The sequence below is a fragment of the Sebastes fasciatus genome, chromosome 18, assembly GCF_043250625.1.
Source record: "Sebastes fasciatus isolate fSebFas1 chromosome 18, fSebFas1.pri, whole genome shotgun sequence".
Classification (NCBI taxonomy): domain Eukaryota; kingdom Metazoa; phylum Chordata; class Actinopteri; order Perciformes; family Sebastidae; genus Sebastes; species Sebastes fasciatus.
Genome location: NC_133812.1, coordinates 11724423 through 11746503, shown reverse-complemented (window position 1 = coordinate 11746503; position 22081 = coordinate 11724423). Strand labels below are relative to the sequence as shown.

The 22081-nt window shown below is 39.1% G+C and overlaps 2 protein-coding genes and 1 long non-coding RNA gene across 3 annotated transcripts in view; 2 read left to right on the top strand and 1 right to left on the bottom strand.

Annotated features, from left to right (window-relative positions):
* The window catches only part of LOC141755882 (uncharacterized), a 490132-nt gene that overhangs the window by 1870 nt on the left and 466181 nt on the right, over window positions 1–22081 (top strand). The gene's annotated exons all lie outside the window — the stretch shown is intronic.
* On the bottom strand, window positions 2033–6327 carry mgat2 (alpha-1,6-mannosyl-glycoprotein 2-beta-N-acetylglucosaminyltransferase). Its single transcript, XM_074615519.1, has 2 exons — window positions 6187–6327; window positions 2033–3841 (listed from the first exon to the last, which is right to left on the bottom strand). The coding sequence occupies exon 2, from the start codon at window positions 3581–3583 to the stop codon at window positions 2174–2176; it is 1410 nt and encodes a 469-aa protein (XP_074471620.1). The 5' UTR covers window positions 3584–3841; window positions 6187–6327; the 3' UTR covers window positions 2033–2173.
* Window positions 8961–10422, top strand: rps29 (ribosomal protein S29). The gene is made up of 3 exons (XM_074615031.1): window positions 8961–9122; window positions 9406–9505; window positions 10316–10422. Exons 1-3 carry the CDS (start codon window positions 9010–9012, stop codon window positions 10322–10324), a joined length of 222 nt encoding a protein of 73 aa, XP_074471132.1. The 5' UTR covers window positions 8961–9009; the 3' UTR covers window positions 10325–10422.

Below are 22081 nucleotides of genomic sequence, written 5' to 3'. Positions count from 1 at the left end.
TCTATGGGTTCATCACTACAAATGCATATTCACATTACACAAAGTCATCTAACTCATGTTAACATAAAAATAGTGCTAATAGCTGCTTTAACGTGAAGTTAAAATCACGTCCAGGTTGAGCAGTTTAAAAAAGTTATGAGGGTGTACTCTTTAATGAGTAATTATGTAATTAAAATACCATTGAAACCACTTATGGTTTGCTAAATTCAAAGTTTAGGATGTGTTTTGACTGCGTGCTCCAGCAGCTTATTATATCACACCTGTGTGAGGTGTGGAGGAAGGAAAAAAATCCACTCGTTCTAATTTTACAATAATGAATTCAGAGGAATGGTTAGCCCTGTGGCTACCTCAAAGCACATCACAATTCATTATTATATTAAAATTATAACAGACATTAGCTTCTCTTTTCAAACAGCTCTTTTTTTAGCCTGATAAAAAATAGTTCATATATTTGTTTACCTTATACAGAATGTATTATTTGTGTTTTTATGCTTCTGTGTTTGTTTTCTCCTCCAATGTTGTCTGATTGTATTGTTTCTGTGTAAAACAAAATGTGCTATATAACTAATGGTTTACTGATTAATGGACCAGTACAGAAAACTGGGCCATCAAAAGATTCCATGCCCAACTTAGAGTGTTTTTTCCTCTTCGTTCTTGCCCTCAAATATTAAACTAAGTAGAACGCTTTCATCTGTACATTACAGTTTCAAAGGCTCCAGCATCAGTTAACCATTAGTCACCAAGAATCAAGAGCACGGTGCCACTTCCTCCTATTCTCAATTCTATTCTAAGCCGTTTCCCTTGAGGTACGGGCCCAATTATTTGGCCTCCGCCATGGGAGCAGCTGCACAATTTGTCACATGACCTCAGCACAGCAGTCCCAAGTCACATGTCCTCCCACTGCATTAGGAACTAAAGTTCACACGTAATAAAATGAGCAGAGATCGAGAGGGCTATTTGTCACAGAGGAGGCTTTGTTAGGCTCCATCAGTGTTGCTCTGTCTTGAGCATTTTTGTCTTACTGTGCCAAGGATTTGTGCCTTACATTCGGCACGTCATATTTAATTCATGCAATGTTTAGGTATTCCGTGTCGAGAGGCGAGTCTCTGAAAAGGCCTAGCGGAGCCTGCCAGAGGATGTATTTAATATGAACTGTACAGAGAGTCCAGTCAGCGATAACTTTGCAGTTATTTCAGAATTTGAACAGTGTGCAGAAGTGATTGTTAAGCATTGCCGGAGGGGAGGAGGGGGGAATCAATGCCGCTTCAGAGAAGCCACCGAGCTCGGGCCTCAGCGGAAGCCATCGATACTGAGCTGTGGGCTAAGCACTTAAAATGTAAATGCATCTTCAACGGCAACAACACGGACGAGAGAAAGTTATATCAGTGTCTTGGGATCTGGCCAGATGCAACGTGTGCATTCATCTGTGAAATCAAAATCTCCGTTGCAAAGGCACAGGTGGCTGAATTGGCATATTCTATCTGAAGTGTTAAGCTGGACAGTGATGCATTGCAACGAAATGAAACAAACGCCCCGCACTGACCACTGTTAAACACAAAAAGACATTATGTGCAAGTATCATTTGCATGTTTTTGTTAATGCTGTGTACTTTAAGTGACATCCTTTCTGCAGTCACAGGAGAAATGAGACTCTGCTCTAAAAAACCTGTTGAAGATAAGCTAAGTGTGGGATTATTTAAATGGAACAAGGTGTCTCAAAGGATCTCCTTTGATCTCAGCAAATTTATGTGATATAAATACCTTCAAATTAATTATGCATGCACAGTGGAATTGCTAAATCCACAGATTTACCAAAATTTATGACTGCCCCGATGAGCACTCGACCTGCTGTTGCCAATTTACCACTATTTCGAGACAACTTTAAAGTGACCAAAGTTTTGTTAGAGAAAAACACAACACTATATTGTTTAGCATATTATTGTTAATTACAACTTACAAAACAAAGCAGACTTGCCAGGATTCACTTAAATAATTAAATTGTAAAGACATATTTGTGTTAAAGAAGCCAAAAATCCAACATTCGTCTTTATTTGGAACAGTCCGATAAAACAGGCAATATGAAGAATAGTCCATAAAGATTTACTTTTAAAAGGCTTTTTTTCTTTATAGAGGATGCAAAAGAGACAATAATATATAATAGTAGCAATTTAAGGTCACTGTAATCGAACATAGCTCTTGCAGAGTTCATGGTCCCTGATGTCTCCCCAGCCCCCGTTTTTCACGTGTGGGGCCACCCCTCCGGCGCCGTTGGCTGGCAGTCTCTTTGCTATCAGGAGGCTCTTTGGGAACAGCTGGTTCCCGCTGCTCTGTAGGATGTTATCTATCTTGCTTTTCTGGCTGATCGGCATGCAGGAAGTCTTCTTGTGGTGCATGCCGCAGTCTCCGGCGTGGAAAACCCGCGGTGCCTCGCTCACCATGACCTTCCAGTAGGAGGGCAGGCAGGACACGGTCAGGTGCTGCAAGGACCAGTCCCAGTTGTAGTCGTCGTAAGTGCAGAACGTGTCGGTGCATTGGATGAGCTTCTGGTACGTCTCTCTGTTCAGAGCCATCCCCATGTTGTGCTCGGTGGACTTCCAGGCCTTCACCTCCACCTTATTCGCTTTGCTGGAGTAGCCGATGTGGCTGTAGCTCCCCAGCGAGAGGATGTCGCAGTCGCCGCACTGGTCCCTCTTGAGTATCGACATCAGCTTTAACATGTGGATAAAGTCCGGGGACACGTAGTGGTCCTCCTCGATCAGCAGGACCATGCCCTTGTGCTCCTTCAGGACCCGAACTCTGTCCCACACAAAGTGCAACTTCCACCACCAGTGGTGCTTGGTCTGGGAGAACTTTGCCTCGCGGTAGTGGCCGAATGAGTCGGGGTACTCCGCGTTGATGCAACCCAGTTTTAAGGCGTCTTTTTTGGGAATGTCTCTGGGGCAATCCCTGGGGTCGTGTCCGGGGAACTCCTGGGGGTACAGCTGGATGCTGAAGGGGAAGAAAATCTGAAGGACCTGACAAAAGTCAACAGAGGCCACCACTTTATTTATCTCAGGGGACCAGTAATCATGGCTGAATATCAGCAGTATGTTCTCCACACCTCTGGCCTTCCGCAAACTGTCCACTAATAGCTTAAGGTAGTCTGGTCTGTTATGGACCTGAACCACCACAACCAGATCATCCTTCTGCGCCTTAAACCTCTCCTCGTTTCTTATCGTCTGGTCGAAGTTGAGCTGGAAGACGATGCCGCGGTAGACCAAAGTGGTGTTATCCACCTCTGGCTTGGGGATCTTCTCTTTGTCCTTCGCTTTTTCCACATGTGTGTCATTTGCTTGTATAACAGGGGGTGGAGCAGGTGCCCTGCTGACTGCAGGTGTGGCTTGCACCTGGATATGATTGTTGATGCTACTACTGCTGCTGCTAATGCTGCTGCTCCTCCTCGCCACCGCCGCTGCCTCCAGCTCCTTGGGGATCGAGCTGCCGTCGTTCTTCTTCTGCCTCCCGCTGCTCCAGAAAGCTAGGCCACAGATGACAACCACCACAGTCAGTATCACCACCTTCCTCTTGTAGATTCGGAATCTCATGATAGGGGGTCGGCCTCTTGCGGAGGGAGAGAAGTTGATTGGCGGAGAAACAAAAAGCACGGGCTTGCGATTGAGATTTGTGCTTTGCAAAAGGGAGGCAGGCTTGATTAAAAAGAGGCGGAAATGAAGCTAATTGTTGGAAAAAATAACTGCTGTTGTAAACATGGGTCCCACTGGAATGTCATTGATGGGGGATGAATAGTCCATAAGGCATGACGGTTGCTGGGAGGCAGCAGGGTAGCAGTGGGCATGAACCACCTAAATGAAAAATAAATAAATCAATAAAGTCAGGTGCATCGTGGCAGTCAGGGCTCAGCAATATGGCTGAAATCACCATTGCAATCTTACTAATAATCATTTCCTATATTGATATTCAGTATATCACAATATGGCATAATCACAAAAAAATCTATCACAATTCAAATAATATAAACGGGTGAAAAGAAATCCTCATTTTTCAGGAGCTAGAACTAGCAAATGCTTGAATAATCATCACCCTGAATAAATTAAAATAAGCTCTGTACCCTGACCTGTTAGCACTGTTCTTGTCAACCGCAGTTAATAGTTTTAGTCCTATTTTACGTATGCGTGTGTTTTAAATGTGCTTGATGTTGAGCCCTGCCAAAGAAGAATTTCTGTTGCTTTGTGACAGACAATAAAATGTATCTTTCTAACTATCTATCTATCTATCTATCTAATCTATCTATCTATCTATCTATCTATGCAAATTATACATTTAATCGATTATCAAAATTGTTACAGATTAGTTTTCTGTCTAACTAATTGAATAATCGACTAATTGTTTCATCTCCACAGCTCAGCAAACTCCATTTGCTAATGAAAACCCTGAGATGTGTTGGAAATCTATATGGAACAGGCAAATAAGCCTGTGGGACCAAAAAAGAAATTCAATAACTGATTTTGTTCAATTTCAATTTGGACCGCAGAAATCTGTAATAACGACAACGTGATGAGATCATGTCATCGCAAGCTCTATAATGGAAGCACAACACTAGCAATGATTTAATTTCACATAACAGGACACTATGAAAAAGCATCACCAAAACTACAAACATGACTGGTGCTTATTCCTCCTGTCTTTTTCCTCCTCTTTAGCTATATCATCAGTGTTGATTATTGCTTCTATAGTTCCCTCTGCATAAATCTCTGTGCTCAACTGCATTATCAATATTGATCAGCACCTCTCTGTTCAGACGTGCTAAACAAACCTACATCTTTTCTTTTCTTATTAGATTAGTGGTCTTTTTTTAGGCTGCCTACCTGACCCATTTTATCTGTCTTCTCTCTGCCTAGAGACTATTCAATTGAATGGACATTGTGTGGCACTACTATCACTGTCGGCATTTGATATCTTGGGGAGTCTTGTGAGAATATTAATGAATACATTCCTGGTACTATAAAACTAAATCATGCAACCAGTAAAAACATGCACTTTAACATGTGTGATGTATACTTTGAGGACACTATGAAAAAGCATCTCCAAAACTACAAACATGACTGGTGCTTATTCCTCTGTCTTTTCCTCCTCTTTAGCTATATCATCAGTGTCCTTTAATTATTGCTTCTATATATTCCCTCTGCATAAATCTTTGTCCTCAACTGCATTATCAATATTGATCAGCACCTCTCTGTTCAGATGTGCTGAACAAACCTACATCTTTTCTGTGTCATTAAATTAATGTTTTTTCAGGTGACCCATTTTATCTGTCTTCTCTCTCTGCCCGGAGACTACTCAATTGAATGGGCATTGTGTGGCACTATCACTGTCTGCATTTGCTATATCTTGGGAGTCTGTGAGAATATTAATGAATACATTCCTACTATAAAACTACATCATGCAACCAGTCAACATGTTTGATGTATACTTTGAGGACACCACAAAAAAGGATCACCAAAACTACAAACATGACTGGTGCTTATTCCTCCTGTCTTTTCCTCCTCTTTAGCCTTATCATCTGCATAAATCTCTGTCCTCAACTGCATGATCAATATTGATCAGCACCTCTCTGTTCAGATGTGCTGAACAAACCTACATCTTTTCTTTTGTTATTAAATTAGTGGTCTTTCAGGTGACCCATTTTATCTGCCTGGAGACTATTCAATTGAATGAACATTGTGTGGCACTATCACATATCTTGGGAGTCTGTGAGAATATTAATGAATACATTCCTGGTACTATAAAACTAAATCATGCAACCAGTAAAAACATGCACTTTAACATGTGTGGTGTATACTTTAAGGACAGTAGGACATAGCAAAGCTATCTTAACTTATGACGTTATGCACTGTACAGTTCATGTCCCTCTATATACGGTTAACATAATGGTCTCCATACAGTTGAAGCTTTGCCAAAACACAGTGAGACGTTTTATTCTGCAGCTGAACGTACCGCAACGCATTTGTTTTTACTATATAACCTTTAATGTTACCCAGCAGTCTGTCTGTCTGTCGTCTCTCTCGAGTAAATAAGCATCCTGAGGAAATGCTAACAGCAAGTTAGCTTCAGCTAGACCTCGTCAACAACAGCGTCCATGGCGAACAAACCACAACCACAACAACAACCCGTGTTCACTGATACTCACCTAATACTGGAGAGGAAGCCGCGCGGTGCTTTCAGAGAGGAGAAACATCAGTACTGGCGGATACGTCCCGTTTTCCTCCATAGCTTCCTGCAGTGCTGCATGGAAACGTACCTACCAGCTAGCTCCGTGCAAAACCCCAAATACGGAACAACCGCTGTCTGCCGCTGTCCCACAATGCACTGGTCCAGAGGAGGGCACCCGAGACACCCTGCATATCATCATTATGTCGATGCTGCTGCTATCTGTCTTTAGAGAGGTTTACTACACCTTTAAATACTTTACTAGTTCATACCAAGCCTTGATATGTATACATAGATACATATACATGGAAAATACACCCCAAAACTGGATTTTGCCTACATTGTGCTCTCCCAGCTACCATAGTCCCCCTTAACTGGAAACCAGAGCATCATGATGGAATAAAGATTGATGGTTTGATTTAAACAAATAATGATAATAATAATAATGATGATGATGATGATGATGATGATAATGATAATGATAATGATAGTAATAATAATAATAATAATAATAATAATGATAATAATAAGAATGATAATAATAATAATAATAATAAGAATGATAATAATAATAATAATAATGATAATGATGATGATGATGATGATAATGATAATGATAATGATAGTAATAATAATAATAATAATAATAATAATAATAATGATAATAATAATAATGATAATGATGATGATAATGATAATGATAATGATAATAATAATAATAATAATAAGAATGATAATAATAATAATAATAATAATAATGATAATAATAATAATAATAATGATAATGATGATGATGATGATGATAATGATAATGATAGTAATAATAATAATAATAATAATAATAAGAATGATAATAAGAAGAAGAATAAGAAGAATAATGAGAATAATAATAATAATAATAATGATAATATTAAAAATAATAATAATAATAATAATAATGGTAATAATAATGATAATAATAATAATGACAATAATAATGATAATAATAATAATAATGATAATATTAAAAATAATAATAATAATAATAGTAATAATGGTAATAATAATGATAATAATAATAATAATGATAATAATAAAAATAATAATGATAATGATTTTGTTGATAATGATAGTAATAATAATAAGAATAATAAGAATAAGAATAAGAATGATAATAAGAATAAGAATAAGAATGAGAATAATAAGAATAATGATAATATTAAAAATAATAATAATAATAATAATAATAATGGTAATAATAATGATAATAATATTAATAATAATGATAATAATAATAATAATAATAATAATAATAATAATAATAATAATGATAGTAATAATGATAATAATAATAATAATAGTTAATAATAATAAATACTTTAAAAATAACTGGAAATCAGTAAAAACAATATAAAGCAAATATTGATTATTCTTTAGAAAAGTATTGACCTAAGCTATGGCATGATACACACGAGTTACATTACATTTTCTTAAATATACTCCTCTCTTGTAATCACTGCTCTATATAAATACATATATATGTATATATATATACATATATATATATATATATGTATATATATATGTATATATATAAAGAAAGAAAGAAAGAAAGAAAGAAAGAAAGAAAAAAAAGAAAGAATTGTGCCTACATTGTGCTCTCCCAGCTACCATAGACGTGTATATACAGGTATGTCAATTTCAATTCAATTCAATTTGCTTTATTGGCACGACTGCCAGGTGAACAATATTGCCAAAGCGTCAATTCAATAATAAATAAAAATAAAAAAAGAACAAAATAAAAACAAAAACATATATATACAATTCATTAAGCAAATTACAATATATAGATATTTAAAAAGAACACGCATGTAAATGGAAGAAAACAATTAAGAAGTAATTAATGTTTGTTGTGTCAATAAAACAAACAAACAAATAGAATGCACTTAATAACAACATATTGCAATATCAAAGGATAAATGTAAAAAAAACCTAAAAACAACAACAAAAAAACAACAAAACATGAAGACATACAGGTATGTCTATGCCAGCAACTATCCCCCTTAACTGGAAACCAGAGCATCATGATAGAATAAAGTTTGTTGGTTTGATTTAAAAAAAATAATGATAATAATAATAATAATAATCATCATCATCATCAGCAGCATATTAATAAAAATAATAAATACTTTAAAAAGAACTGGAAAATCAGTACAATATAAAGCAAATATTGATTATTCTTTAGAAAAGTATTGATCTAAGCTATGACAGGATACACACGAGTTACATTACATTTTCTTAAATATTCTCTTCTCTTGTAGGTTAATCACTGCTCTATATAAATAAATAAATAAATACATAAATATATATATATATGTGTGTGTATAAAAATAAAATATGGTGAGAAAGCGGACACAATCCCCATCAGGCACTCAGATACATTACCTCTTTATCTCACTCTTAAATAAGACTGTACATTTGTGCATTTCATTACCAAGTCAAACAAGGTACTTCTCAGAGTCAACCCTATTTGTGACATTATAATTTTTTATTTTTTTTTTTAAAACAAGCGTATACAAAAAAAATAAATCCTTTCCTCCTATTTGAGCAGCATTGAAAAGAATTTTAAGGCAAGATGCTGAACACAGAAATCCAAAGGTTGACCTGGCACGGTTTTTGTTCAGTGCGTAACCTCTCTGTGTTTGCTGTAACGCCACCTTCAGGCTGTCCCTGCTCCCTGCACCAGTTATCCTCCACCACCAGGAGGCGCCACACAACGACTCCACAACCGGAAACCCCTCCATACTGAAATCTTCATTTGCGCATGCGCGCCCCCTCTTTCTTCCTTTCCGCCGCTCTAGCAGAGAGAGACAAGATGGGTCACCAGCAGATCTACTGGAGTCACCCCAGGAAATTCGGTCAGGGATCGCGATCCTGGTCAGTTTTTACATTTAATATGTCAATAATCGATGTGTGTTGCTAAAGCGGTCAGTTTAGAGATGTTTGTGACTTCTAATACTTGATATTTTATCACTAAAAAGTGCACCGCATGGAGAGCTGCTGAGAGCCAACATGGCGGCGGTGGACGAGGATGCGCCTTAGTAGCTTATTAGCAGAGAGCTTGCTTCCGCACATGTAGTCTGTAGGAGTGCATGGTGACTATAGACGTACTTGTTTATGTAAAAATACCCAACTAACCCACGTTTCTCCTGTTTTCCAGCCGGGTATGCTCAAACAGACACGGTCTGATCCGTAAATACGGGCTCAACATGTGCCGCCAGTGCTTCAGGCAGTACGCTAAAGACATCGGTTTCGTCAAGGTAAAGTAGCATTAACCACTTTTATATAGGTTTTTATACCATTATATTTCACTAAGTGTCACGATCTAGTGTTAGGTTAAGGTAAAGTACAGGCTCATTGTAAACAACATCTTTGTTGCCAGATTGCAGGTGAAGCACAAGTTATTTATCTCATTTATATTAATTTAACTAATCTAAGCAACTTAAATGTTAAGTGATTATGTAGAAAGCTTTCCCCCTCAGCATCCTTGTCAAGTCAGTCAAGCACTCGTGGTTCAGGTGATCTCAGTTTGTATGACTGATGCTGGCTAGTAGTAGTATTAAGCATCTTTATCTAAGTGGTTATCAGATTATATTTCAATACATAGTATTAGCTCGAGTACAGGTTCATTGTAAATAACGTCTTTGCTGCTAGTTTGCAGGTGAAGCACAAGCTGTGTGAAAAATAGTTCCCATTTGTTTAGCTTATACTTAACATTTAAGTTGCTTAAGTGAATATGTAGAAATCTTTTTTCCAGCATCCTTGTCCAGTCAGTAATGTAAGCAAGGTTCAGTTGAGCTCAGTTTGTACGACTGATGCTCGCTACATGCCATGCCAAAAAAAGAATAAAATTGGCTACAAGTTTGTGTAACTGTTTTTCATAGTTGATGAAAACAAAATCTGGAGACAATTTACGAGGCATTAGCAAACTCTGGAGATGTGGGAGGAGAAGACAATAGAAAGGATGAAAATAAAGTCCATATAGTCAAAACAGACATAAAAAGCCAAGTTCTTCTAGAGGTTTATGAATTCACTAATGCATTGCTTACATTTTTTTTTCTCCCACACAGCTGGACTAAACGTCACGTCCTCGGATGGGTCCAGTGATCTCCGGAAGGCTGGCCAAGATGGGATAATTCAGCACTGCAAATAAATGTGTTTTTTTGTCCAAGTTAAATGTCTTGTTTATTCATTCATTCATTCATGCATGGTTTTCTACACATTGTGTATGTTGAAGTGGGTTTGTAATATGCAGAGAAGATGAGAAACTAAGATGTGAGTCACACACTAAACGTAAGATAATACATAAGAAAAACACAGATTTGTTAACCGTTGTCACTTATAAAGTCTTAATACAAACTAAATACCTATCCTGTGCTGTACAATTTGTGTACATGAGAAATGTCTGTTAACGGTCTAATTGCTTTCTGCTGCTTTAAAACAGTTTCACAATTGTTCTCACTTGATAGATAGATGACCTATTTTGTTTTATAAGGTTTAGAGTATACAAGGTCTTAAATGTGGAGAACCCATTGTTCACAATTTATCTGATAAGTCCCTTAAAGTCAAACCGGAAGGTGCATGGTGGTGGACACTGTTGATTCAACTAGTTTTTGGGCTTGTGGTGTTGCTCTTTGACTGCACCAATTTGCACATCGGTGTAATATGTCTACTATTCAATATATGCAAATGTGAAAAAGTTATTAGTCCAATATAACAGCACAGTGTAGAGTCTGTTAACATCCTGAGTAGTAAAACTGAGTGCATTGTCAACAAAAGTTCTTTTAATGAAGGTATTTATTGCCCGCCTGTTGTGTTCCATCACATCTAAAAGGCGTTTTTATTTCCAATATTTAGGTAATGTTTCTGCATAATATAATAACACCAGGGAAGAGATGGAAACCAGCTCAGTGGTTCCAACAAGATAGATGGGGAGGATAGCTGTTCTAATTTGACCTGAGAAAACCTTCAAACCAAATATACCATGTGGAAACTAAACCTTATGGCTGTATTTTGTAATCAAGTGGTCAAATTTATTAAACAATCCTTAAAGGGACATTTGCAGAGCTGTATTACGAGATATGAGGTAACGCAATTGATCCCTGCAGCTGTACATAATTAGAAATGGCACTGCAGTGAGGAGCGACTGATTAATTTGTAAGTCAGCATGTATTCACATGAAACCCCTCTAATCCAAGAATTGGTAACATGCTGAGATATGGCTCTTGTTCAAAATTAATGAAATCGGATAGGTCCCCTGTAGTTTAGCTAATTGCTTGGTGTCTTGCATCTACCAAAATTTTAAATATTGAGAATAAAGATTTGCAGACGGAGGAGCGCTCAGAATTAGTTTTATGCTTTCTCAAATGTTTTCATCAATACACTTCCATATAGGCATCATTGCAGGATTCTATATGCAGATCCATATATAGACTTTGGCCAGGGTTTACTAAAGTAATTCATGCCTTTTTTGGTCCTCTTGTCTTTAAAAAAAAAAGAAGTTATGACGTGTGAAGCACTAGATGGCAGCAGCACTTCACATTATGATTCACGACCAGTGTCAACGAAAACAACAACAGCACTAAGACATGCCATTTGTACATTCAGACATCATCTGCAGATAACCAGCTGTTTTTACACCTCATCAAGCAGTAAACCTAATTTAAGGAATCGTCGGTCACTATGCGTGTGGTAAATGTGAGGATCCAGACAAGTTGAAAGAGCACGGCACATATTTTTACTCCGGTAGATATGCTGCTGTTGCTTTGATTAAAATTTTTTTTTATTTGAAACATTTATCTTGGGCGTACATTTAGATCACGCCTTGCTCTTTGATGATTTATCAGCCGGGAGGTTTGGGTTTGGTCCTGTTTAATCCACGAGGCGACAAATAAATAATGTTTGGCAACGTCCTGTTTATCATAAATAACAGATCTCTTTGTGCTCAGCAGGATTACGATGAGACTTAATGATCCCATTGGGGGAAATTGGAATGTGGCAAAGAATAAATAAGATCACAGCAAAGTGAAGGTTATGCGAACACACCCCCCTACGATTTCAGCACAAGAACAAACTACAAAAATGATAATAAAAGGAAAGTAGTGTGCAGAAAATCCAATAAAATGAACAAATGTCAGCAGCAATGAAAACGATCACTCTGATGAAGAGAAAGAAATAAAATAAGACATAAGTCTATAATACGTAACTGTAAAGCATGCACACAATCAAAACCTAACACATTAATAAATACATAATGGTGTATTGAATATCTTTTATGTACATAAAATGTGCCCATCGTGTATGTTAGTGCTTGAAGTGGAAAATAAAATAAGTGTCAATACTCCTCTTATTCACATGTTGGCGTGTGTGTCGGCCGGTATCAACAATCTCTTGCGTATTATTCCTATTTATTCATTATTTCTTTAAGCACGTTATACTGTGTCACTCATAATCAGTTGTGATTTTATTGCTTGGGCTAGTCATCTTCTATAGTGGGCCTATAATACTCGAATCATTTTCCAACTTAAAGGTTAAGGTGGTGTGTTTGTATATATACCCATAATGTTAATACTTAAAGGTGCAGTTTGTAGGGTTGGGCGGCATCTAGTGGTGTGGTTGCAGATTGCAACCAACTGAGTACCCCTCCGCTCACTTCTCCTTTTCAAAGATTGTGGTAACGTGACCCGCTGAGTGCAAAACCGTGGTAACGCCGTTCGCTCAGAGGCCATTCTTGCCATAATAACACTACTTTAGGACTAACGGAAGTCCCGACAGCGGCTGGCGGTACCGCGGTTTTGCACTCTGCAGATCAAGTTACCGCAGGTCACAAGCATATTGGAGAACTACGGTGGCCTGCAGGTAACATAAAAACGTAAAAGGCTCTCTCTAGAGCCAGTGTTTGGTTTGTCCGTTTTGTGCTACTGTAGAAACATAGCGGTGCAACATTGTGGACTCCGTGAAGAGGACCTGCTCCCTATGTAGACATGAAGGGCTCATTCTAAGCTGATGAAAACACAACGATTCTTAGTTTCAGGTGATTATACACTAATAAAAACATGAATATTAAATTCCATTTCTTCTAATAGATCCCCCGAAATGTTACATACTGTTCCTTTAAGGTCCTTTCCTGTGTTATTTGTAGCCTATAGTAGGGTATCATTATGTTTTTTGGAGCCGTGTCCCAGTCAGGATGCTCATACATGTTATGCAACAGAATAAAGAGACACATTGTGAATTCTTACAGTGAATAAAAGATACTAGGAGATTTTGTGTTTGAGGCTTTTTGACTTAAAACTTTGCAATTTACATCATTTTGGACCATTATTATTACTAGTTAAATGACTACATTATTATTTACACATATCACAGCCTTCGTCAGAACATTTCATTCTTCTGGAAATGTTTGCCCTGTAAAATCATATTCTATAATCAAAAGATTAGAGATAGAGAGAGATTCAGAAAACTTTTAAATAAATTCAACTAAATTTTATTTATATATTCCAATATCACAAATGTGCCCCAGGGGGCTGTTTACAGATATCCCTGTTTTACAAGTCAGTAACCTAATCCAGGCATCACAATATAAAAGTAAAGTAATCTGATTACGTTTAGTCACTTTTGGATTACCCGTGTATGTATTATATAAGCACTAACTCATATGCATAAAGGAGAGTTTGTGAGGACAGTGTGTGCAGGCTGCCAGAGGCTGGAGCTGAACACACAAGTGCTCCGTGTTGCATCAGTCCACTACGGAGGCGGCTGAAAGGTGTTGTCTTTGATGTTCGGTTCAGTTTCTCTTTTTTTTCCACCAGTGTATTAATGCTCTTGTTATGCTGCCTCCTCAGCACACCACTGCCAAGACAACCGGCCGCTGCCTGCTGCTGGAAATGGGGTTAAAGCACTCCAGCAATTTAGTATCACATTTCCATAGAAATGGGGAACTCACAAGGGGCTAAAAAAATGGTAAAAACTGAAGCAGCAGTGGCTGAGATATATTCTGAAATTTATTCTCTAGTATGGGGTAAGCTCCAAAAATGCTGCATCCTACATTTCTCACTGTACAACTTCATAGCATAGTCTTTTAATCAAACCCCGCTCCTCCAGTTTGTAAAGTAGGCATCATCCATCAGTAAATGTGTGGGCCGTAAAACCAAAACATTGAGCTAAAAGAGGCTAAAGAGCCCAGTAAATGTGTTTCACACCAAGCGTGGATTTTCATCCAAACAATTTGCACGGAAATCTATAATAGCTGATTTTGTGGGTTCCTATGAATGCTTGAACGCACACCTGTGGAACATTTGTGCAGGAGAAAAAAATAATCCGACGTACCTCAATTTCGGCGGATTTCCGCCTGCGTAAATATATGTTTGACCAGTGAAATCCTTTGTTCCAATTGATTGCTGTCATTTCGCATAATAATTAGCCATATGCTTCTGTTTGTTGAATGGAGAGTGTATTTTCTGAGTAATGGGCCTTGGAACAATGGGCTTTTGTTTTCGGGGTAACTGTGGCTGTCGGACGAAAAGGTTTATTTCGGTCAAATGGGCTTTTTTTCGGACTATTAGTGTTTCGGAATAACAATGGGCTGTCCACTTCACAACATCCAATAATGTACGAAAAACATTACTACCTGAACAACCAAATGAAGGACAATATATGACTTAAGATCGCCCAGCAGCTGGGATCCAATGAAGATGGTAATGTAGCTGTTATGCACTTGTTATCCACCAATCGGATGGTCGGCGGTTTGACCCCCGTCTCCTCCAGTCTACATGTTGAAGTGTCCTTGAGCAAGATACTGCACCTCAAATTGCACCCGAAGGCTGTGCCATCGGTGTGTGAATGAGTATTTAGATTAGATCCTGATGGGCAGGTTGGCACCTTGCATGGCAGCCTCTGCCATCAGTGTATGAATGGGTGAATGCTGACATGTAGTGTAACACGCTTTGAATGGTTGGAAGACTGGAAAGGCGCTATGTAAATGCAAGTACATTTACTATTTAGACATTCTCTGTCTGGATAGGTTTTGTTGTGTGGAGTGGACACGGCACTGTTTATGAAGAAAGTCATTGGGCCTCGTTGACGAAAATGGAACATGGCAACGCGGATAAATCGCACCGAACAGTGTGCAGATTTGTCAACGCGGAAATTTCCAATGTGTATTTTCTGCCTTCCTGCACCATATTTTCGCATCACACTGGTGAGAAACGGCTTTAAAGCTCATTGCTTGGGGCGTAACGCCCTGTGGTACGTATTGACATCTTGTAACCACTTCAAAGACACGACGAGGTCACTGCATCTCTACCAGCAGTGGATGCTTGTGAGTTGCAGCAAAGGAGATGTACATGTGGAGAAAAATCAATTGCTGATCTGAAAGAGTGAACCCACGTGTGCATGTCAAGCTTCTACATGTTTCCTTATAAATATATGATTGTCGGCACACTTTGTAGTTACAACCACATCTTAACATCGAAAGCGAACCTGACTGAAACACGAGTCCGAGCAAATCAGGTGGGAGCGCTTGTGTGATGGCTCGGGACCTCAAAGTCTCAGCGCTGCTCTGACTAACTGCCAGGCACATCACAGAGGCCTCCCATCCATCTCCCAGATTATAGGGGAAATAAGTGAATTGAACACGTTACGGCGCGCCGTTGGCATGGAAACATTCCTCTGGGTTTACTACCTGCTTTCAATTGTTAGACCGAGAGGCACTTCTCGCCGCAAAGTTCCTCAAAAGAGCTGCGAGCAAACACACGGCTCATTCACGGTCTCCCTCAATTTTCGATTGAGTGGGTTCGGCGCCGGCTTGAGTGATGGCAAATAAAAGGAAATAAAAAAATGAAAAAAAGTGCAGCCGCCACGGACAGGAAGAACAAATAGAAAGATTAATTGAAAAAACGAAAGAGGCAACAGTAAAGGAAGGAGCAGTTCATCCTCGCTGTGAAATTATGCAGCGACTAAGAGGCGACGGTGTAAGCAGCTCTAAGTATTGATAATTACCGGATGTTTTTGTTCGCGATACCCTCATTTTCTTTATGCAACAGTAACTGGAGAGGTTAAGAAAAATCCATTTATTCCCTTTTACTAGAAAACAGTGATATCTGGAGCCACAAACGCCACCAGACTGCAGTGTTTTCTAGGATGTTCTCCCCTGTTTCTGTGGATTCCTTTGAGATGTGAGCTGTGCATTATATGCTGAGCTTTATAACAGTCCAGTATGGAGCTATACCGACTGACTCAATTACTCCAGTCAAACAGGGCCTCATTCTCAAACCCCCAATAAGCATCGTCCTGCTCCAAAGCCTCAATTTAGACTGAGATGACCTTAGCAAACATTTATTTCTCCATAGATTTCAGGGGAGATTATGGAGAAAATGCTCTAGAAATCACACTACAGAGAAATATGCAGTCTATAGTTACATAAAAAGGTAAAATGTCGGTGTTAGGATTCGCACGTCAGCCAGCATAGCACAGCAGGAAACGCACAGGTATAATTAACACTAATGATGGCTGCTTTCCATTCAGGTGAGCTAGTTCCAGGGTCCTGCTGCATTTTGGCTTACTGGGACATTTAGATGGAGCGGAGCCATCATCAGTGTTATTAGTTACACCTGCTTCCACTGCTACGACAAGAGTGTTTAGTGTGGCTCTGCGGGTGTATAAGATCCACTCGACACCACACGGCAAAGATTGAACCTTTGAAATGTTACATTTTTAAAAGTTGTTTCCTAAATGTGCTCCTTACTGCACCCCTGGTTTCCTTCACTCCTGTAGTTGGTCGCATAAATGTAGCCTAATGTTTATCCGACTTCTCATTTATCATGATCCCTCTTTGCTTTGTTGAAGCGTATCCTTAAGAAGTGTAAATTCTTTTGACCTGACTGGTGGTACTATGGAAAAGATGTTAGAGTCAACAAAAGCATCGCTGCTGAGAGCCATACATATTTACAGCATATTTCAAGGCAAGAACTACTATCAGTGTCTTTAGGTTGCACCTATGGTAGAGAGACTTCTTAGACAGCGCTTCACAATTTACCAGTTTGCACACTTGCCAGAGATTACCAACAAGAAAACAGATTATTGACCCATGAAGCACAAAAGACTGTAGGCTATTCTATTAAACCTGCAGTAGGCAGAATATTTTTGGCATCATTGGGAAAAAATTCTATATAAACCTTTCAGCATATTGTTATTCAGGTGTTCTGAGAGAAAACTAGACTTCTGCACCTCCTCATGGCTCTGTGTTCAGGCTTTAAAAAATCTAGACTTTGGCCAATCACAGGGCATTTCAGAGGGAGGGCGTTCCTATTGGCTGTTCATTCAATGGAGGCAGCTGTCAATCACTTGCAAACTCTGATCAAACGGTCAAACTGGGCAGCGCTGATCAAACATGAATCAGTTTTCTGTTACCGTATCGCCTATTTCTCACTTAAATGTTTAGCTATAAAATGAGAAAGTTTGCTCCGGCTGGTGGGCGGTGCTTGGTATTTCCTCAACTGATCTCAACATGGCGGCCGTGTCACAAACTTTCTAATTTTACAGCTAAACAGTACACTACAAGATGATTCTGAAAACATTTGAGGCGAGAAATAATCATTACAGTAACAGAATATTGATTCAAATTTGATCAGCGCTGCCTAGTTTCACCGTTTGATCGGAGTTGGCGAGTGATTGACAGCTGCTCAGAGATGGCAAGGCTCCAGCTCGACTCTGATTGGTTGTTTTCCTCCGGTCTGTGAAATCTTGCAGGACACAGGGGCACATGATTTTTTTCAGATGACCTGTCTCACTACTGTCAGGATATAGTGACCATTATAAAAATAACTTATTTTTGTTATCATATTTCCTTTAACTTGCCTACTTCAGCTTTAACAATATGAATCTGAATTTTAATAGCCAGGACTGAACCAACCGGTCAGGATGAATGGAGAATGTGAAAAGTCTCACCTGTTTGAAAAGTCAAGCAGATGATCTGCACTTACATCTCTTAGTCACTGTGTGATTTCACAGCTGCAGTAATAAGTGCAGAGCCAGAAAAAAAAATGTGTTTCTTACCAGATATGACGAATAGAAAAAATATGCTGCTTAATGTTTTTTGGTATTCAACATGTCCTGTACTGGTTGGCACAATACTAGGTTTAATAAATTAGACGGTGCATGCTGAGGAATCCATCAAACATCTGTACATGGTCTTAAGTGACCGTCTGCAAAGCCCCTCCCTAGAACATATCCTCAAAGTTTAGAGTGGACTGTCGTGTTTTTTCGCTTTTCCGAAGCCAAAAATGCAATCAGAGCAATGTCGGATATGGATTAAACAGTGTGGAAGACCTCACTCACAGCTGAATCCATCGAAGATCAACAAAAACTCCTTTGTTTGATCCAAGGTAAGGTGCATTAATAACATTAGCTAACCAGCCCGATAACACGCCAAAGCGTGTAATAGACCTGCATGTCCTGATAGCGTGCCAGTGTCACGCTTTGCCTCACAGAGACGTGAATATTACACGTCTGTATTAATGTGCAGTACAAGCAGGGGGCAACAGAGCCACTCATATAGGATTAGGCAACAAAACCACTTAGTTAGATTAAGGTAAAGCATCATGGTTGGGCTAAAAATATGTAAATAAAAAGCATGTAAACTAAGTAAAAGTACAGAAAACACGTGACAACCGTCACTACAAAACACTGCACCTTCATGCAGGCGTATAATTCACGTCTCAGTGACACAAAACCGCGCTTCAAACAAATGGAAAAGCGGAATCATTTAGTTTTATATTATATAATGAAAGCTATAGGGAGGTATAACTAAACGTTAACTTAGCTTAAAACAAACAATATATTGACTTACCCTGCTGCACAGGAACATTGTTGTTCCTGTTTATGATTGACCTTCACATGAGTTGTCAAGACATGGGGTGTCTGACGCTCGCATTGGGATCGGTTAGCTTTTCCTGCAATTTTAATCATTCCTCTGCCAACAAATTAGCCTACATTGTGAATGTAGCTTTCAAATGCATGTTGTTATCCCTTCAGGGAAGCGCATACAGAGCATTAGAGCTCGGACCTCTTGCCTCAGAGACAGTTTTTACCCTCAGGCGGTTAGACTACTGAACAGTAGCACTAAATGAATGCAGAGCTGTGGATTGTTTTATGGATGTTTTAGGTTGTTTTATAATTTTATTCTCAGGTATTGTCTTATTTATTGTAGTATTTATCAAGTGTACTATTTATAGATTTTGAGGGCTGAGAGAGAGCCAGGGTAAAATGCATTTCATTGCATTTCACTGTACACTGTACTTTTAAATGCATATGACAAATAAATTTGAGACTTGAAACTTGTAATCCTTTCTGTCTACTAGTCTCTGATATTTCAGAAAGATTATTCCAGAAATCTGCCATTATTTCCTTTAAAATATCTCTCACTGATATAATTGAAAACGCTGTGTTGACATGCCAGATGCAAAAGCTTGACAGGCCTAGCAACAGTAGCAAAGGGCGGAGGGGCTTCTCTTCTTTCAAAGCCATGGACATGTAGCATTGATGTCCTATACGCATGGGTTTGTTTGAAATGAAAAGCTGCACTTGATCCCTCATTAATTACAACAGACAGATTTACATGCACGCCACAGATCCTGATTCAAACTCTTTAGTTTTCTCCACTATGAATAAAAATGATGTGATGGGATTTAACATCTCACATTATCAGGTATGACTCCAACCCTCATAAGCCAAATAGTGCAGTCAATAAATCACAGTCCGGTATCCAGTTGAAAAGGATGCTGAAAATACCCGAACACACCCGTGGGGGTAGTGTTGCACCACAGCTGAAAGTGAAAGTGGCAGGAAGAGGAGGCATGGAGCACTGGAAGGTGAGGTGACAGGAGGTGTTGTGCTGCTCTCTGGGGAGGAGCTCTCCAGTTGCAGTGGAGGGAAAAAAGAAAAATGGAAGAGAGAGATTGAGAGATGCAGAATAGTAAGAAGCTGCCTCAGTCAGGCTGTCAGCTCGGGGCATATCTAATTGAGAACGCCACGCCATTTGAAGTGGAGAGCACAGCCGAGGCAGAAAAGAGAAGCCAGCGTGGGGGCAGGCACAGCGGGAGAGCGGCATTCGGCAAACAAAAAGACAAATCAAAGAGTGAACACAGGAGATATTCATACAGATAGCCCTGATCTTTTGCTCCATGTTCGACATCTCCCACTGTCTTTATGTATGTGCTGTCGATGGCGGCGTGCGAGAGGAAGAGAGGCTGTCATCAAGGGGTTTGAGGAACAAGTGGAAGGTGAAGGAGAGAGAATGAATGAGTGCCATTTTGCCATCATTTCCAGGCTGATTTTTAAAAACACACAGGAAGGTATTAATCATAACTTTGAGCAGGTTAAGCTGAAACTCTGCTTCGGGAGAATCACAGGAAGACGGTGGAGATGGTGGAGGTCAGTGCCACGTGTATAGCTTAGCACAGCACAGTGCTCAGGGGCAGCCGGAGAAAAATATTACTCATAAATGGAAAAGATCAAATAGTGGCATTTAACAATCCGCAGAGAAATGGTGTCACGGAGGACCCTCGTCTTTCAGCTCTCCTCGGGCAAAAGAGGATGTGATGTCCTGTCAGCATTGTAATTTATTTCTCACACAGGTCACGGCCGGGCAATCGCACCATACACTTTACTTTACCGCGTGGTCTCTCGCTATAATCCCCCATTACGGTCATGCACATGAAGATGAGCTAAAAGTATGAATGTAGGTATATTCAGACTTTATGCCTCCAAGAGTAGACATAGCCATAACTCCTTTATGCAATATGGAAATACACGCCCATAACCACGTCTGTCAATCTCTTTTTTTGTACACTGGTTTGGATGTTAACCTTTTGATTTCACAACGCCTGGCCTGAATACGACCCGTGCTAACATTTTTCATCACCCACATTTATGAATCTCTGAGACAGCCCTGAGAGGACGTGAATATTTAACAGGATTTGCATGAACATTATATTGTAGTGCATATTAAAGAAGCCGGATGTCTTCAGTATGCTCGATGACAGGAGGAGAAGAAGAAGAAGAAGAAGAAATGATGGATAGATACGTGATTTTTTTGCAACATGTAAATATTTGTTATGCTGCAGAATCTCTTCCTCTGAATTGTGAAATTGTTTGATATGATAAACAGATGTTCAATCTGGTGAGTGAACAGCTGCCATCTTATTAGTGCTTGCTAATCTTTCCACTGCGCCTCTAGTTGTGAGATGTCTACGTCTTTGCCATCACATGCACTCCGCCACCGCTCGGCCTCGCCGTCTCTCACACGTCTTCAGCCAGTCGATTAGACTGTTGTCAGGCTATTAAATTGGCGTCATCAGTCGCTATAAGCCCCATTGATGGGGGTCAATAGGGGCCTACTATACCCACTGGTAGGTTTTATCATCTATTCACATGGTAGATCACTGAAAGAAGGAATAAAAGAACACAACAGCGACCTTTAGCGACTGTGTCTTTGTGTTCGTAGTTATTTTAACCCAAAACACAATGTTTTTCCCTAAACTTACCTGTTTTTTGCCTAAACCTATAGAAGTTGTAGTTTTGTTGCCTAAACTTATAGAAGTTGTAGTTTTTTTGCCTAAACCTAAAGAAGTTGTAGTTTTGTTGTCTAAATCTATAGAAGTTGTAGTTTTGTTGCCTAAACCTAAAGAAGTTGTAGTTTTGTTGCCTAAACCTAAAGAAGCTTTTTTGTTTGTGTTCAAAACGTGATGTTACATTCAGTTTTACAACACGTTAGAATGTATTGCTTTTAAGTTTAACTTTCACTTTTACAACACAGTAGGTGTAGTAGGCCCCTAATG

Coding starts and splice junctions, on each gene's coding strand:
- mgat2 (XM_074615519.1), bottom strand. CDS start 3,583: ATGAGATTCCGAATCTACAAGAGGAAGGTGGTGATACTGACTGTGGTG.
- rps29 (XM_074615031.1), top strand. CDS start 9,010: ATGCGCGCCCCCTCTTTCTTCCTTTCCGCCGCTCTAGCAGAGAGAGAC. Junction 9,123..9,405: donor GGTCAGGGATCGCGATCCTG/GTCAGTTTTTAC, acceptor CCTGTTTTCCAG/CCGGGTATGCTCAAACAGAC.